The following is an 18,854-nucleotide window of genomic DNA, read 5'->3' as shown; positions in this document are numbered from 1 at the left end:
TAGTTTAGCTCTGAGAATATCTAGTGAATGTACAGTGGACGTTTGTGCAGAAATAACTGCTGCAGCTCCTCCAGACCAACAGAGGTTTCCCGTGTCTTGTGAAGTGACGGGGCTCCACAGAGAGAAACGTTATCCGCTCCGACCAAAACTCCGGCGTCTCCCCTGTTCCCTCCGGCCGCGGTCGGAGGCTGAAGCAGGAAAAGCCAACACTAGGATCAGCATTGATTCATGGAGACCTTCGTCTGGTCAGCTAACATTACTGCCAAGCAGCTGAAATATAGAGTGATATTGTGGTCTATTTAGAGCGAGCACAAACCCGACAAGCTCGACGCTGACTTTCGTTGACTTAACGGCCACAGGTGTCGCTGTTAACAAGCATTTCTGCATTTCTCTCCAAACAGTCCCTTTAACAAACAAGCACCTTCCAGGATTATTTCCACGTCAAAAGTCAGGCAAGACGGGGCGTCGTGAGGCTCGAAACCCATTTTATTATGACAAATGTACAAGATCAGATTCATATGAAATAACAGTAAAGTTAACAAAAATGTAAGGAGCAGACAAAAACACCAACAACCAGTCTACTAGCATCTATACACAGTGGACAGGGTGTCTTTCCTCCCAGATTCATCATGAGGTAAATAGGAAACTCTGTTTAACACTTCAGTCATTGGCACCGACTTCCTCCGTTAATCCCATCGCAGCTTTATTTTTGTCGCTTCCTCTCTCTCTCTTCTAACGCAGGTCTTGCTACAGGTTATTTCATAACCGTAAGACAACATATTAATACACTCTCATCTCTGTGGAGAATTTAAAACAGGGTTACAAACAGCACACATACATTCCTTTACTCAGACTCAACCCACCAGAACACACACTTTCTATTATTACATTTGTAGAATTGGGTTTTTCTATCTATATTCTGTCCAGCTACTCTAAAAGCTAAATATGTGTGTGTGTATAGAGGCCCAAGTTGTGTGCACTGCAAGCAGCACATATAGGCTTTTGTCTTGGAAGTCATGTTTTGGCAATCGCCGGTATCAAAACGGTATGATAAATAGAGTGGTTTTTCCTCTGTGAAGACCATGCTGAGACTAATTTACAAAATATTTTACAAACAGGCTTCATTTCCTCTCTTAAATCAGATGTCCTAGATTATTTTCTACGATAATCCTTTCTCTTTCTCTCCCCCCAAGCTTCTATAACATGCCTTTAGTAGGTCAGCGCATGCTTACCGATGCAGTTTCACTGCAAAATGATGAGATGCTGCGGCGTCTACGTAACAAGTCCTTCAGCAACAACAGGTCAGGAGATCCTTTAAAAACATGCCAACGTTTTTCTGGTTTTGTTACAACAAAAAAAACTGTTGTGCCAATATTACTTCCCTACAAAAGAAAACTATTAGAAAGTCATGCAATCCCAAAGAATTGCCCAATATATTTTTCCATGATTAAAAAAATGCCTCTAAATATATTACAGCAAAAAACTACAGATATACACAGACTGGTTCCAGCAGAGGTCAGTGAAGTCATTGGTTTGTTTTGTTTTTTTCTGTCCATTTCCCTCATTCAAAAACTGCATCCTGACTATCGCTTCAAAAACAAAAATTGTTCCACTAAGTTGGTTATTTTTCACAATCTTGATTTGAGGTCTTAAAAGTCAGCTGACCCGAACGTCAAGTCAAGATTATGAAAATAGAGAATGTGAATAAAAACACATGAAGATTCAGGGGAGGGGAATAAAACCGAAAAGAAAAGGGGGTGTTTTGGAGCTTAGTGTTATTTTAGTTAATAAAAGCCGCGGGTCTGCAGGTTTTTGAACCTTCTATGAAGGACAATGGTCAAAGAAAATAAGACACTTTACATTTCGCTCAACAGAGACAACAACAAATAAAAGTTTAGATATACAAAAAAATACATTAAAAAAAAAAAGTAACAAAAGTAATAACAGGAAACTAAACTAAAGCTCAAGAAGAGGGACGTTTTACATCTGATTTTTGTTTCCCAACGTAGTACTCAAAGAAACAGAGGGTTCACCACTGATACTGATGGCAGCGCACATAGTTAAAATAATTATATATGTATACAATATACAAAAGCTACTCTATGATTCAACAGAAAGTCCGAAGGAGAAGGCTGACAAATGAAGGTCGGTCGACTAGTTATTAGTCTAGAAGGTTATTCGACAAGAATAAATAGTCTCATCTAAAGCTTTCATAAATTATGTTTGAAAACAAAACAAAAAAGCCAGAATAGGTTGACGTTTTGGGAAATATGCTTATTCGATTTCAGGAGGAGAGTTAGAGTAACACACATCTGAGTGTTAAATATAAGGCTTGCAGTCGGTTAACTTAGCACTAGGGCTATCACAATATCATTTTCTATATATAATACAGTTATCACCCCCTACAACCTACATACACCGTTTGATACCCTACTTAGCACAAAGACTGTAAACAGGGGTAAACGGCAGGCCTTGCTTTGCCCAAAAGTAAACAAAATGCGCCAATTAACGCATTACATTTCTTTTAAATCTGTAGTACAGAAACAAAACGGCAAACTAACGTTTTTACACTACAGTACAGATTCTGAACAAAACGGGAAGTGTAAAAAAAAAAACGCCAATTTGCCGTTTTATGGAGGATGATGCGTCCGCGAATCAACGTCTGCACAGATTTAGCTATAGAGGTGTTAGTAGGCGGACTTGGGATTTACCAGTATCAACTTTCATGCTGTGATAATATAACGGTAAACAGCATTATCACGATAAGCCTCAAACATTCGTGAAGTACCACTATTGCTGCTAAAGTTTAAATGACTTTAAATGCACATTAATGTTTTCGTACATATTCTGTATGTACAAAGGCTGTGACCTCAGCAGCGACCATTTTTCGAATCCGACCTTTTGCTGCATGTCTTCGGCTGTACTATCTAATAGATGCAAAAAAAGCCAAAAAACTCTGCCTGAAGGCAGATAAATAAGCACTTTTCCCAAAATGTCAAACGTAAAATCATGAATATTTTTTTAACGGATGCCAAGAACTTTAAATCAATTATGGAATGACTTATTATACTCTTAAAAAAAAATAAACCCCAGTCGTTTAGCATTCAAACAGGAAGTCTTAAACCATTTCCTACACATTAAACTATTTCAATGTAGACGAGTACGGGAGATAAAATCTGCAGAAACAAAAGAAACGGTATGATGTGAGAGGAGAAATGACTTGTTTTTGGAGGGAGGAGGTGGTTTGGCAGTGGAGCTGGATGATGTGATTACCAAACAAATGAGAGTTGAGAGTTCGGTGCCCTTATTTGCAGTACAATCCCACAGGGACAGCATCAGACTGGTGTCAGGGATCCAGTTCTTACTGTAGCAGAGATTGCTCCAGATGACACGAGTAAAAACGACGACGAGGACGTGTTGGTGGGGGAGGGAATAATAAAGTTAAGCAATATAAAAATACAATACCACAAAAAATGAAACAGTACACCATTTTTTTTCTTTTCTTTTTTTTTTTTACAAATCTTCGTTATTGCAGACGTAGTCCACCAGGTCTGTGACTCCTAACAGGTCGTCTTCGTCTTCGTCCTGCGCCGGCATCTCCTGGCCAACCTGACCGTTTGGTGCGATGGCAGCGGCTGGCGTGGCGCTGGTGTTTTTGGGCTCCGGATGTGGGCCTGGAGCGACGGCGGCGGTGGCGGTGGGCCGGCTGACGAGGCTCTCGAGACTCTTTATCGGGCTCTGTCCGTTGGTGGGTGGAAGCTCCGCCGGATTGCAGTCCACTGGGTTTGTTCCCTTTGACTCCTCGTCTGCTGCTTTCTTCTCCTTCGGTTTCTCCTCCTCCTTCTCCTCCTTCTCCTCCTTCTCCTCCTTCTTCTCCTCCTCCTCTTCATCATCATCGTCCGAGTCGATGCGGTTCACGCGTTTACGGACGGGACGATCCTCCTCCGACGATTCGTCCGAGTCGTCGTCCGAGTCGTCGTCTTCGGAAGCTCTCCTGCGTTTTAGCGAAAGACGCATGCGCCGCTGCCGGGAATCTTCATCCGAGGAGTCGCCTTTCCTCTTCACCCTCCGATCCCTCGACTCCTCCTCGGAGCCTCTGGAGGAACTCGCTGGGAGAAGAACACAAGAGACGCCTTTAGGTGCCTGTAGATCTGCCAGGATCAACCGTTTTTGCGAATAACATCATTCTTAGAAATGATGTCAACATAACTGCCGATACATCGTATCCATAATAGGCTGACATTGACTCTTGTTTGTGTATTTTGTTTTTTAAGCGATTAAACAGCTAATTAAAGCAGGGCATAATTCTAAATAAATGTACTAAACCAAAACAAAGAGAAATCTCCCTGCAGCATGCCTCCGTTCCCTTTATCTATAATAGGATTTGTCAAGTAATTTCACACTGCAGCCGTGACTGTGTGACTCACCTCCTCCACAAGAACACACTGCATTTATTATGATGAAACTGGGAATATATGAGAATACTTTGCATCAGATCGTTATTTTCAGACTCATGTGATTTATACTACTTTAATGTGTATTTTTTTATCTCTATCTAGGCTTTATTTTATGACTAAAACAGGCAATTAACACTATAAATACATTTGATGACAGCAGTACTTCTGCTAAAAAAGGCATAAAATGTAATTATTTCAGTTTCAAAAGGAAACTATAGTCCAGTTTTACACACATGAGCTAACATCTCTATCAGTTTGGTTTGTTTGTCTGACTGTTGCTGAAACAAATGCATTAGAGAAGAGAGAGAGAGTTAAGACTGCATCCAGCATTACAGGACACTTCCTCTCATTTCTGTGAAATGTCTTCTGGGGTAAAATGCAGAACAGACAACTCTGTTAAAGACCCGGTGAAATGAAAAACACATTTTCCCAGTTGTAATCCTGTGTCCCCGTGTTAATTGTTCATTTATCTCGTGTTGTTTGCCGAATATGTGTAAAAACTAGGGACCAGGACTAACGTAAATTCATTTTAACGCTACTAATTTCATTAATGCAACTTGCGATTTGTAGGTTGTAGTGGGCTTTAAAGCTAGAGTGAAAACGAGAAAACCTCAAGAATCCATTGGTATCAACCGTGACATACTGGCTTGTTGTGAAGGAGGCTAAATGACGCTCCATTTGCATCATTGTGCATGCTTAACTATCGGAAAGCAGGGTTGGAGATAAGCCACCAGTTTAAATCTGAAATATTGCCAAATAGGCGCTTTTGCTTTTCACTTCGACACCAAATCCTCCGCCATCTCTCGGTCTGTCAACTCTCTCTATGTATTGATAACACGGCGCTGAAAATGAACTAAATGCGTTTTTATTTCTGTGAAAAATAAATGACGGTGGGTACGTAATGTAGTCGGTGTGTGCCCGACCACCGTGTAACACCGGTAACACAGACTACCGCGACAATGTCAAGTAGTACCTTAATGTCACTGTCCATGGTGCTGAACAGGTTTGTGAATTTTTAAGCAACATCTTGGTGTAAATACAGGGTCATTTTGTAAAATGATTAGATGACAGATTAGAAAAAGGCGTTATTATTGTTACTATGACTACCAGCATTGTGGTATCAAAACAAAGGTGATAATCTGGTGAGTGTTTCTGACTGACCCTCGCTGCTGGAGCTGTCCTGGCGGCCTCTGGGTCTCATCCTGGCTACGTTGGTTTCTGCCTGAGAGCCTTCGGACTCGGACGTCTCCCGGTAGTTCACCTGCTTCTTCTGACTCCGCCGAGACCGCCGTCGACTCATGTCCAGATCGCTGTCGCTGTACTCGCTGGAGCCTTCAGTCACTGGACACACATTGATCAAAAAAAGATATTAGCAACAGAGAAGAGAAAGTAAAAAGGCGTGTTCGTCTAAAACAGGAATGTGATACTAACTAACATAATAATATATACCTAGCTCATCTTCATCCTCCTCATCCGTTTCCTCCTCTTCATCATCCGAGTACCCTCTCGGTCTTCGCCGTTTTCTGGAGCTTCGTCGTCGTTTCGCTGTCAATCTGCGCCGCGAAGCAATGCGCCGCTTACCGCTGCTATCGCTGTTGTTGGAGTCCGCATCCGATTCAGCGTCTGAGTTATTCTCCGACACGACAAACTCTTCTTCTGAGCTGCATCGAAAGATCAACAAATTTAGCTGTTTGATTTGACAGCTATGAGATCAGTGAAATGGGCCAAAACGTCAGCGTAGTTTGGTACCTTTCACTGATGCGAAACTCCTCCTCACTCTCCTCCTCGTCCACGGTGCTGTCGCTGTCCAGGTCATTGAGTCGCCGGCGTTTTTTCCTGCGCAGACCGGCCGGCAGTTGTGGTTGAGGGGTACCGTTTTCCTTGCCCTCATCTGCTTGAGTGATGGCGGACATATCCTTTCCTCTGAGCCCCGTGATGTTGGCCATGTCTTTACCCCGACCAGCTCCTGGAGAAAACACCCCTCATCATTTTCTCAGATCTTAAAGGAATAGTTTGACATTTTGGGAAATTCTGCCTGCCAGCACCTCCAAAGCTCACTAATTAACACGTCATACCTCGTGTTGTGGTTTTATGGGGTATTATGTGCTGGACTATTTCTTGTCTTTTTTACATTTTTGTATGAATTAGTGAGCTTCAGGAGATCCTGTTATGCTAATTTTGGTATTGATCTCTTCATCTAGCTCTTGATAAAGAAAGCACAAACTGTTGTTCTACTGCTTTAAAATTAGAGTAAGGAACTTGTGTCCTCGTACCTCCGCCCTCTGCTTCTTTGATGTCTTCCTCAATCGCCTCCTCGATCGCCTCGTCAAATTCATCAAATCTGAAAAATCAACATGAACAAGAATTCAATTTTATGTGTGGTAGAAAACATCGTACTTCATCAGAACATCAGCTGTTTTTTTCCCTGCAAAGAGAGACAATATGCAATTCTGCCATCAGTAACTACAGCAGCTGAATTTTATTATCTTCCACCTTCTCTCTCTCTCAAACACACACACAGCGAGCGACATAGCGTTTGTTTTCTTCCCTCTTAGACTGTGAACATGTGGATATCTTAGTGTTATATTATAAAATAAACCTTTCTGAATGTTTTTCTAGTATTACAACAACCAGAAACATCATATGTGAAAATAAAATAAAAATCAGCATTAACAAAGCCTAACGCACAGACCTGTAGCTGATGGATTTCTTATTCCTCGTTGACCGTCGACCCCAGCTTTTTCGCTTTGCTTCTTTCTTCTCTTTGATGATGATCTCTGGCTTTTCTTCCTCCACATCCCCCTGTAACGAGTGAGTTATATTTTTTATATAATACATGTATTTATTGTGGAAAAAATTTACAATCTCACGTGATGTACTTACTGAAGGCGTGATGATGTTTTCAAGACTGATTCCAACGTAAATGAGACGCTCTTTCCTGGAGGAGAAAATACACATTAAGAAAGTGCTCAAATGTAATTTAAATCATACTAATACCAAACCAATATATTCACCATTTGTTATAATAATTAGCATGTGTGTTTTAACTTTTCATCTCATCTCATCTTCAACTGCTTATCCGGGGTCGGGTCGCGGGGGCAACAGCTCCAGCAGGGGACCCCAAACTTCCCTTTCCCTGGCCACATTAACCAGCTCTGACTGGGGGCTCCTACGGCGTTCCCAGGCCAGTGTGGAGATAGAATCTCTCCACCTAGTCCTGGGTCTTCCCCGTGGCCTCCTCCCAGCTGGTCGTGCCTTGAACACCTCCCTAGGGAGGCACCCAGAGGGCATCCTTACTAGATGCCCAAACCACCTCAGCTGGCTCCTTTCGACGCAAAGGAGTAGCGGCTCTACTCCGAGTCCCTCACGGATGACTGAGCTTCTCACCCTATCTCTAACGGAGACGCCAGCCACCCTCCTGAGGAAACCCATTTCGGCCGCTTGTACCCGCGATCTAGTTCTTTCAGTCATGACCCAGCCCATAGGTGAGAGTAGGAACGAAGATTGACCGGTAGATCGAGAGCTTTGCTTTCCGGCTCAGCGGTGCAGTAAAGCGAATGCAATACCACTCCCGCTGCTCCGATTCTCCGGCCAATCTCACGTTCCAGACCCCGAGGTACTTGAAGTCCTTTAACTTTTCAGTCATGTTCAAATGTTGGCAGCACTGCAAAGCTTTTACTGTGAAGGAGCTGGAGTTTCACATTAAACGCTGGGATTAGAGTTCATCTAAATCTGCATCACGATATAAAAATAACCAGTGTGACATCACCAAAAACAGTGATGCTATTTCCCATGCTGGGATTGTTTAGGTGTCTCTCAATCCCTACAAAGGCAGCCGTTACAGTGTGTGCACATCTTTAATCAACAGTTGAGGGACGAAATGTCTCACCTTCTCTCGGCCCGTTCTTTCTTTTTCAAAGAAGCGTCGAGATTTACGAGCTGCTCCTCTAGTTTGTCGCAGAGTAGCTTCTGCAGAGGGGATTAACCAGGGAAACATTAATATTATCACATTTATTATCTTTGATATTTGGTGCTCTGACTGGTAACGTACATGTTGACATGGTGGGCAGAACCATTCTCCGTCGGGGATGATCATGAGCGGAGGCCTCAGACAGGCTGTGTGGTACCCGCTGTCACACGAATCACACAGCAAGATCTGGGGACGAGATGTTGACGGTTTGTTAACTCAATAAATCGTTTACATAACTTTCAAGCAAAAATACAAATTGATTGATTTAACTTAATTTGTGTGGTTATATAGATATAGATATATAGGTTGGTACTATGATGAGTTGTTGCGAGTACCCACCAGCTCAGGGTGATTTGGAAGACCACAATGTTTGCAGGGGTCGTCATTTGGAGGTAGGTCGTCGTCTGTGGACGTCGAGGAGTCCGAGCTTCGTCTTTCTCGGTTACGATTTCGCCGCTTTCTGCTTCGCTCCACCTTGTAGTCTTCGTCGCTGGGGTCCTCGCTCTCTTCCTCCTCCTCACTGGACTCCTCGTCGCTGTTGCCGTCCTCGTCTTCGGAGCCTTTCTTTCTGCGGCGCGTTCGCGTGTTGGACCACCGAAGCCTCCGTCTCTTTCTCCCCTTAAACGAGCACAACAGGTTGACTTTCAACAGAGCAGATAAAGGTAAAGGAAATCAGGAAATCTAATCTTACAACTTAAATTACTGATTTCCCAATTCACCAAGTGTCATGTTTATACGCTTTTTTTTAACCTTCCAGAAGCCCAGTGGTTTCAGCTCAAAAAGCTAAAATATGGCTGCATGTTTTGGGACATGACATAAAGTAAAGCTGCTACTTTTTTTTTCAAATGTATGGTCCTTTTATTTGATGATCACAAAAGATGCTTTGAAAACGATGTAAATGATGCATATGAGTGAGCAATCTTACCTTCGGTTTGGGCTGACCCTCCTGATCGGCCTTTTTCTCTCTTGGTTTCCTCTGAACAGCTTTCTCCTCCTCCTCCTCTTTGTCCTCCTCGTCTTTTTCTTCTTTCTCATCCTTGTCGTCCTCGCGCTTCTCAGACGCCTGTGATTTCTCCAGCTTCCTGTCGTGGATCTCTACCGCCTTCGACGTCGGTCTGGAGATCCTCGGTGATCTCCGGAGAGATCTCCCCGTGTTCGTATCGGACTCTGAATCCGCTCGTCTCTCCTCTCTCTGAAGTTTGGCTTTCCTTCGGTGGGCTAGGGGCCTGACTCTCCGACGGGAAGCCTGAGTTTTCCCGCCGTTCGCTACCTTCTTTTTTGCCACAGAGTCCTCTTCTTCACTTTTGCTTTTACTTTCCTCGTCAGTGGGCTTTTCGCTATCCGGTTCTTTGCTTGGGCGGCCGTCTTTCTCCGTTTCAGTTGAGGATTTGCCGTCGGTTTCTTTGCTCACATTTTGTTGACCAGATTCCACCGTTTTGGTCGCGGCTTCACTCTCTTTATTACCAAGCTTCTCCTCTTTTGTTTCGTCTGTCTTTGAGAGTTTATCTGTTGTGGAATCCTCTTTATTGTCTTTGTCTTGACACAGGTGTTTCTCACCGTCTTTTTTAAGTTTTCCCTCGTCGGTTTCCTTTTGCTTTTCTTTGTCCGTGTCCTTATTTGTTTTCTTGTCTGTGTCCTTTTTCGTTTCCTTGACTGTGTCCTTTTGCTGTTCTTTGTCTGTGTCCTTTTTCTTTTCCTTGACTGTGTCTTCTTGATTTTCTTCTGCGTCCGTTTTCTTTTCTTTGTCCGTGTCCTTAATTGTTTTCTTGTCTATGTCCTTTTTTGTTTCCTTGACTGTGTCCTTTTGCTTTTCTTTGTCCGTATCCTTATTTTTTTCCTTGACTGTCTCATTTTGTTTTTCGTCTGTGACCTTTTTCTTTTCCTTCTCTGTGTCCTTTATTGTTTCCTTGCCTGCGTCCTTTTGATTTTTTGCTGAGTCTGTTTTCTTTTCTTTATCCATGTCCTTATTTGTATTCCTGTCTGTGTCCTTTTTCGTTTCCTTGACTGTGTCCTTTTGCTTTTCTTTGACTGTGTCTTTTTTCTTTTCCATGTCTGTGTCCTTTTTCTTTTCTTTGTCCGTGTCCTTTTTCTTTTCCTTGTCTGTGTCCTTTTTCTTTTCCTGGTCTGTGTCCTTTTTCTTTTCCTTGTCTGTGTCCTTTTTCTTTTCCTGGTCTGTGTCCTTTTTCTTTTCTTTGTCTGTGTCCTTTTCCTTGACTGTGTCCTTTTGATTTTCATTGTCTGTGTCCTTTTTTGTTTCCTTGACCATGTCCTTTTGCTTTTCCTTGTATGTGTCCTTTTTCTTTTCTTTGTCTGTGTCCTTTTTCGTTTCCTTGACCGTATCCAATTGTTTTTCCTTGTCTGTGTCCTTTTTCGTTTCCTTGACCGTGTCCAATTGTTTTTCCTTGTCTGTGTCCTTTTTCGTTTCCTTGACCGTGTCCAATTGTTTTTCCTTGACTGTGTCCTTTTTCTTTTCACTGTCTATGTCCTTTTTCATTTCCTTGACCGTGTCCTTTTGCTTTTCTTTGTCTGTGTCCTTTTTCTTTTCCTTGTCTGTGTCCTTGTCTGTGTCCTTTTTTGTTTCCTTGACCGTGTCCAATTGTTTTTCCTTGACTGTGTCCCTTTTCTTTTCACTCTCTGTGTCCCTTTTCTTTTCACTGTCTGTGTCCTTTTTCTTTTCTTTGTCCATGTCCTTTTTCTTTTCCTTGTCTGTGTCCTTTTTCTTATCTTTGTCTGTGTCCTTTTTCGTTTCTTTGACCGTGTCCAATTGTTTTTCTTTGTCCGTGTCCTTTTTCTTTTCCTTGTCTGTGTCCTTTTGCTTTTCCTTGTCTGTGTCCTTGTCCGTGTCTTTTTTCTTTTCCTTGTCCGTGTCCTTTTTCATTTCCTTGACTGTATCCTTCTTATTTTCATTGTCTGTGTCTTTTTTCTTTTCCTGCTCTGTGTCCTTTTTCTTGTCAGCATCCTTTTCACTTTCTGATGACGGACGCTCTGCCTCCATTTTTTTAGGTTGTTCTTCAGACACCTTTTCCTGCTGTGCGTCTGGTCTTTTATCAGTTTCTTTAGAGACGTTCGTCTCCTCCACAGCGCTGGATGCTTTATCTTTCCCTTCAGATGCTTCCTCGGTCTTCTTTCGTGAGTTAATCTCAGTTTTGTCATCCTCTTGTGGCTTTGTCAGATCGGGTTTAACGGCCACTGCTTCCACCTCCATAGACGCGGGCGCGGAGTCTCTTATCCTGGAAACATCATGTATCGTACCGTCACAGTTGACAGGTTTCTTTACAGCTTCTGTCTTCTCTGTCTTCTCAGCGTTAGTCTCAGAGGCTTTCTCTGGTTTCATCTCTGCATCTTTGACGTTGTCAACGGGTTTAAATGATTTGTCGAGCTTTTTAATAACAGACGACTCCACACTCTCTTCAGGTGTTCCTTCTGATTTCTCACTGATTGCTGGTTTGTCTGCCTTTTTAATGACATTAGAACTTTGTGTGGTCTCTGTCTTATCTTTTAATATTTCTGTCTTTTTAATGACAGACGGTGACGCCGCGTTTTCAGATTTCTTTGCAGGATCTTTGTCTGTTGTTTTGATGACTCCCGGCTTTTCTTTCGGCGCCGATTTATCCGATTTCTCTACATTAGCCTCACATGTCGCCGTTTCTTTAGCATCACTCACTGTTACATTTTCTGACGTCTTTGTTTCTTCAGTCTTACTCGACTCTGATGCTTCTGCACCGGCTGGTTTTGCCTCTGAATCTTTTGATTCTTTGGATGCGACTTTCTCTGACTCACCAGTTGTTAATGTTTTATCAGTTATCTTTAATGTCTTGTCTTCTGTACGAGACTCTTTCGTATCAATGGTTTTTTGATTAGACGGCCTCTCTGCTGCATTATTTACGTCTTTAGGTAAAGGCGGCGGTTCCCCTTTCTTTTCTTTTGATGCCGTGCTTTCCTTTTCTACCTGCACATCTAGATTTTTCTTGCCAGAGTCTGCTTGGTTCGATGCTTCATCCTTTTTATCTTTCGTGTCCTCCTTGTCTGCAGCTGGAGAGTCTCTCTTTTCTACAGATTTACCTGCAGCTGGTTCAGTCGTCTGCTCTTTGTCGACGCCGGCGTCTTTTTGTGACCCGCTTGAACGACCCTGGAGGTCTTTCTCTGACGCAGGCTGAACTTCGCCGTTAACATGATCATTTACTTTCTTCGTCTGTTCAGGAGTCGGGTCAGCTTTAGGAGCCTCCTTGACCTGAGGAACAGACGGGTTTTGCACTATGATGCCACTGCTTTTCTCAAAGTCTTCAGTAAACTTCATTCCTCTTTTTTTCAAAGGGATTTTGGCCTGTTGGTCGTTCTTCAGAGCTTGTTGAATCTCCTCCACGCTGCTCTTCTTGGCCTCCTCTCCCTTTTCTGCCTTTACTGATATACATGGCGTCTCAGCGGCAGGTTCGCTTGTTGCTGTGCTTGTTTTAGCGGTCGACACCTCCATCGGCTCTTCTTTGATGCTCTGGGCTTTTGTACTGACACTGAGATCCACGGCAGATTTTTCTGAACTGAGATCAACCGCCGATTTTTCTGAACTGAGATCGACGGCCGATTTTTCTGAACTGAGCTCTGCTTCAGCTTTGCCTTCAATGATGCCGTTCAGTGACGATTTGGCCTCAGAAGCTTCTGATTTTAAGTCATCTTTCTGCGTTACTTTTTCATCGTTCTCCGTCTTTGGCGAGACTGGACCGACAGTCTTGTTGGAGTCTTTAATGTCTTCATCTGATGTGTCCTCACTCTTTTTAACTTCACCTGTAATGTAAATATAAAACAAAAGATCAAATGAGTGCGTGTAAATAAAAGAGAAAGGAATCTTTAATTCAAATTCAATGTTTGGTGTCATTTAACTGACAGTCGTGTCTCAAATTGTATTTTAGTAGACAAAGGACAGGAATGAATGGTTTGGCACACAGTGCTAGAGTTTCTGGTTTTGCCGGTCCAGTTTGGTGTACATGCTTACACCCGTTTGATTTTATGCCAATCAGCTGAAAAGACATTTGTCATTATGACATGTTCTGACAAATTAGTAGTAGTCGACATATGCAACCTGTGCAGACGGCTTGTATTGTATTATTAGCAAGCACTATATGACAACGTGACTAACGGAGCCATTAGTGTCTGACAGGCCGTGCTCAATTAACTGCCGAGTCAAGAACGGCAACATGAAGGAGATACAATTTCAGTAGAGATATGGAGGGGGGGGGGGAATGATCAGGCGCACGTTGTCTTTGTTTACTAGAAAGTTTGTGTCTTTTTTGGGTTGACGAGACAAGACGGGCTTCCATCAGCAAGTGTTTTGCAAGCCCGGCGGCCCATAACGTTAGCGAGAGTGTGGTCGAGAGAGAGAGAGAGATGGAGCGAACCAATTAGACCTCGAACCAACTAAAAATGTAAACTTTCAATATTCTTTGAAAAATAATAATTAAAAAAAAACAGAAGCTGACATAAATAACAATCAGTAAACAAGTCATTTTGAAGTCAAAACTTTACCGTCTTCTGTTTTACCCTGTTCACCGGCAAGTTTGGCTTCTTCGTCTTTTTTTAACAGCGCCGGGTCAATTTGTGTCTTGAGCAGAGCCAGAACCTCAGCCAAGTCATTTCTACTACTACAGGAGGAAAAGAGAGGATAGATATATATAATCATTTCTTTCTCAGAGTAAATAACACACACAGTACCCTGCTTTCATAGAGAGCATTAGCATTTAAATGTCATTTCATATCACGGTGCCTGCAGCGCATTTGTTCCATTATGCATCACTTTTGTCTGCTTACCTGACGATGCACTTCCACGACGACCCGTCCAAGTCGTCCTGCTCCTCCACGTAAACACGCACGTTGTCGTCCTGGTCCAGTTGATACCAGTACATCTGACCGTCTTTGTCCCGGCCGATCGGCTGCAGGCGCATCTTATCCGGGTCCTCCTCATTGATGGCGGTTTTGAACTTAACATTGTCATCAAACTGACACTCACACAAATACTGGAGACAAGAAGAAGAAAGGCACAAAATGTGTCAAAATACAATAACATACATCACTAAGATCTACGTCTATGTGTGAGGAAACCAGACTACCCTCCTAAAAAGCAAGAACAACAAACATTGTGCCTACTTTAAGTATCCCCGTCTTGCACTCCGCCGGCAGCTCCTGGTATCCTTTCTGTTCCAGTTCCCATGCCCACGTTGTGTTGAACTCTTGACATACCTGCAGAGGAAATGAGACATTTAAATCCGCATATGAGTCAGTGTTGTCCCTCATACAGACTGGCACATTTACTGTGGTGGACTTGCAACCTTTCTGCAGAATCGGCTATCAAAAAGGGTACATTAAAACACAACATATCACATCCAGACAGGACACTGTCTGTCAAATTTAACACGATGATAACGTGTTAACGCAAATACGTTTTAACGCCACTAATTCCACATTAATGCAACTTGCGATTTTTAGGTTGTAGCGGGCTCAGTTTTAAAGCTACAGTGAAGATACTGGCATCATATGAAACTAGAAACATAATGAATCTATTTGTACCAACTATGTCATACTAGAGTGTCGCTAAGGAGGCTAAATAATGCTACGATACAGACATGCACTTTATGATAATCACATTCAGTTTGGGGCAAGTCATAGTCAAGTCAGCACACTGACACACTGACAGCTGTTGTTGCCTGTTGGGCTGCAGTTTGCCATGTTATGATTTGAGCATATTTTTGTATGCTAAATGCAGTACCTGTGAGGGATTCTGGACAATATTTGTCATTGTTTTGTGTTAATTAATTTTCAGTTATAAATATATACATACATACATTTGCATAAAGCAGCATATTTGCCCACTCCCATGTTGATAAGATTATTAAATGCTTGAAAAATCTCCCTTTAAGGTACATTTTGAAGAGATAAAAAATGTGCGATTAATCGCAATTAATCACGGACAATAAGGCGATTAATCGTCATTAAATATTTTAATTGATTGACAGCCCTGGTGGTAACCAGACGATTGTTTGCCCACATGTTTTCTTTATGAGATGATAATATGTCAGATGTTTGTTTATGGCTTATTCCATTATCCTCAAGGGGCCAATACATAAATAAATAAATTCAAAAACATCAATTAATGCGGCTTTAGGTTTGTTGATTTTAATAAAGTTTGTTTTAATTTTTTTACCACATTCCGAGAGCATCTGTCAAAAATATAAATTTTACAAAAAAAACCAGCTGTTCTATTATACTTTATTACACATGTATTATGCATAAATACATATAAAAGCTCAAAGTTATTAATTTACCTTCACTAGATACTTCTCCCATCTGTCCGCTGAAACCGACTTGCCGATCTTCCTCAGCAATTTGACGTGAATATCAACCAGCAGCTTTGGAACTGAGGAAACATTAGAAAGACATTGTGGTCACTCACAAAGAGTCTAAAACCCATTTAAACACAACTTAGCACCAGTTACACGTAGTTCATTAGAGACGCACAGTCAATAACAGTGACGGATATCAGAATCAGTAGCTGTAGCTGTTAATGAAATGCTTATTTACGCCACACAGCCCCAAAATATTCAATTTATTTTGCTAAACTAACAACTTTTAAATGCACATTAGTATCCTGATGAGGACTCTTAACTGGTCTTTGGTCGTATTCGCATTCAATTTGACCACTTCTACCAAAATAAGTGACGTAGTTGTTTTGTTTTCTGATTAATTCATATATTGATTGAGTCGTAGAGGTGCCCGTGATGTGCAATGATCAAAAACATGAATATATTCCTGTACATACACCAGTATATTTAAGAAGAAAAAGAAGAAGAAGAAGTATATGAAGAAGAAGAAGAAGAAGTATATGAAGAAGAAGAAGAAGAAGTATATGAAGAAGAAGAAGAAGAAGAAGAATACAAAGAATAAAAAGAAGAATAGGAAGAAGAAGAAGGTTTCCAAGGTTTCTACCCGTTGAAGGGGAGTTTTATCTTGCCACTGTTGCACCTGAGGGGATCTCTTGTTGGGTCTCTAAATTATAGAGTACCGTCTAAATCTGCTCTATTTGAAAAGCATCTTGAGATAACTTCTGTTAAGAAGAAGGCAGCAGTCTGTGGATGTATTGGATTTAAACATTGGTTTTGGCCTGGGCAAACATATTATTATTAGTTTTCAGTTGAGGTAAACAAAGCCCCTATTTGCCACTTTTTGAGGATTTACATTATTAATACAACTATTGATCTGACACTGCGTCCCATAATGGCTTGCCTACGGCCACTGAAAACAATGTCTCTGGAAGGTCCATCTACAGTACACAAACAATAATAATAATAAAAATAATGTTAATAGAATCAGAATTATTCTGCTAAGTATACATACATGGAATCCTCTCAATGTACTTACACAGAATAGAAATAACAGCTAGGAACAATAATGACCAACAATAAAATAAGTATAAAATAATACAAATAAACAGCCTTCTGGAAGTCGTAAACAATACAAATAAATACTGGATGATTGTGTAGAGTATGTACTGCATGAACAGTGAGTAGGATATATAATGACAGGCTGGTGTTTATATTATTAAATATTATTATATAATTACATATTTATAATTACAAATTTTAACATAGTTTGACTGTATATTTTCCCAAGAATTTATTATTTAAATTTCATTGAATTTTTTATGAGAAAGTGTTGATATTTATTGCATATATATGTAAAAAATATTTTTTAATAGTTAATTTCTAATCTTATTTTATCTTTATTTTGAAAGTTTCCGCCGGAAGTCGAGGACAAATTTAGCGCTATTCACTAAAAAAGTGAGAGAAAACCTCGACTAAATCTGCTGTTTCTCATAATAATAATCATTTAATTGTACATAGGTATGTTTTCCACTTCGAGTAGCATCTCTGGGACTCAGTTAAGTTATATTTAAGTGAACAAGAAGGTTATAAAACCACACAACACACAACTAGCTAATGTTAGCTGCTAGTTGTAAACAATACAAATAGTGCAAATAAATAAATACTGGATGATTATGTAGAGTATGTACTGCATGCACAGTGAGTATGGTGTTTATATTATTAAATATTATTATATATTATTTAAGTGTGAGTTCATTTGAAGCAAGAAAATATTAGACACTCAATCAGGAACCTGTGCAAAGCGACTAAAAAAAATAGTCAAGTTATCTATAATAAGCAGATTTGCTTTTATATAAACACAAAGATGAACCACTGGGGTATACAAACTTTAACATATTTTGAGTGTATATTTTCCCAAGAATTAATTATTTAAATTTTTTTAATGAGAAAGTGATGATATTTATTGCATATATATATATATATATATATATATATATATATATATATATATATATATATATATATATATATATATATATAAATAATATGTATTTTTTTAATAGCTAATTTCTTATCTAATTTTATCTTTATTTTGAAAGTAAAACATATTTTGACTGTATATTTTCCCAAGAATTAATTTTTTAATTTTTTTAATGAGAAAGTGTTGATATTTATTGCATATATATATATATATATGAAGAATATTATTATTATTATTTTAATAGTTAATTTATCTTATCTTTATTTGATCTTTATTTTGAAAGTAAAACATATTTTGACTGTATATTTTCCAAGAGTTTATTATTTAAATTATTTAATTAAAAGTGTTGATATGTATTGCATATATATATTATATTATATATATTATATAATATATATAATATATATATATATTATATAAATCATTTTTCTTTAATAGTTAATTTATCTTATTTTATCTTTATCTTGCAAACTTTAACATATTTTGACTGTATATTTTCCCAAGAATTAATTACTTAATTTTATTTTATGAGAAAGTGTTGATATTTATTGCATATATATATAAAAAAAATATTATTTTTAATAGTTCATTTATCTTTATTTTGAAAGCTTCCGCCGGAAGTCGCGGAAAAATTAAGCCCTATTCACTAAAAAAGTGAGAGAAAACCTCGACTAAATCTGCTGTTTCTCATAATAATAATCATTTAATTGTGCACAGGTATGTTTTCCACTTCGAGCAGCATCTCTGAGTCGCAGTTAAGTTGTATTTAAGTGCAGAAGAAGGTTATAAAACAGCACAATAACACACAACTAGCTAACGTTAGCTGCTCGAGAGAGAGAGAGAGTCTCCTCCTCCTCCTCCGGGTCTTTATGTCTCTCTGTTTATCTCACTCACCGGAGGATGTGTCCTGCAGGTATCGCTCCAGCTGCGGGAAGGTGAGCTCCGGCAGGTCCAGCAGCGCTCCGTACCGCTCCAGGAAGGAGCAGATCGAGGCGTAGTTTGGACTCAGACCGGAGGAAGAAGTCGGGGTTGCCGCCGAAGCAGCCATCTTTTCCTACAACCAGCGAGTCAAGAGCCAA

General features: G+C 40.3%; 1 protein-coding gene across 3 annotated transcripts; it reads right to left on the bottom strand.

Moving 5' to 3' along the window:
* Positions 1 to 468: 468 nt before the first annotated feature.
* rsf1b.1 (remodeling and spacing factor 1b, tandem duplicate 1) lies at positions 469 to 18,854 on the bottom strand. Of its 3 annotated transcripts, XM_074611336.1 has the most exons (17): positions 18,670 to 18,854; positions 15,738 to 15,829; positions 14,563 to 14,655; positions 14,227 to 14,432; positions 13,945 to 14,060; positions 10,691 to 13,206; positions 9,353 to 10,516; positions 8,767 to 9,045; positions 8,509 to 8,613; positions 8,347 to 8,426; positions 7,341 to 7,395; positions 7,150 to 7,259; positions 6,731 to 6,798; positions 6,207 to 6,423; positions 5,907 to 6,118; positions 5,619 to 5,798; positions 469 to 4,109 (listed from the first exon to the last, which is right to left on the bottom strand). In XM_074611336.1, exons 1-17 carry the CDS (start codon positions 18,821 to 18,823, stop codon positions 3,514 to 3,516), a joined length of 6,243 nt encoding a protein of 2,080 aa, XP_074467437.1. In that variant the 5' UTR covers positions 18,824 to 18,854; the 3' UTR covers positions 469 to 3,513. The 3 variants fall into 3 exon arrangements, with proteins under 3 accessions (XP_074467437.1, XP_074467435.1, XP_074467436.1); XM_074611334.1 differs by having other exon boundaries at positions 9,353 to 13,206; XM_074611335.1 differs by having other exon boundaries at positions 9,353 to 13,206; positions 13,960 to 14,060.

Source organism: Sebastes fasciatus, chromosome 16 (assembly GCF_043250625.1).
Source record: "Sebastes fasciatus isolate fSebFas1 chromosome 16, fSebFas1.pri, whole genome shotgun sequence".
Taxonomy (NCBI): Eukaryota; Metazoa; Chordata; class Actinopteri; order Perciformes; family Sebastidae; genus Sebastes; species Sebastes fasciatus.
Note: the sequence above shows the minus strand (reverse complement) of the source record. Positions and strands in the feature narration are given on the sequence as shown.

What these genes read in the sequence shown, in the direction of transcription:
- rsf1b.1 (XM_074611334.1), bottom strand. Translation starts at nt 18,823, where the DNA reads ATGGCTGCTTCGGCGGCAACCCCGACTTCTTCCTCCGGTCTGAGTCCA. An exon ending in TTCCAAATCACCCTGAGCTG is followed by an intron (nt 8,614 to 8,766) that starts GTGGGTACTCGC and finishes TCTCGTCCCCAG; the next exon opens with ATCTTGCTGTGTGATTCGTG. An exon ending in GGAGGATGAAGATGAGCTAG is followed by an intron (nt 5,799 to 5,906) that starts GTATATATTATT and finishes ATGTGTGTCCAG; the next exon opens with TGACTGAAGGCTCCAGCGAG.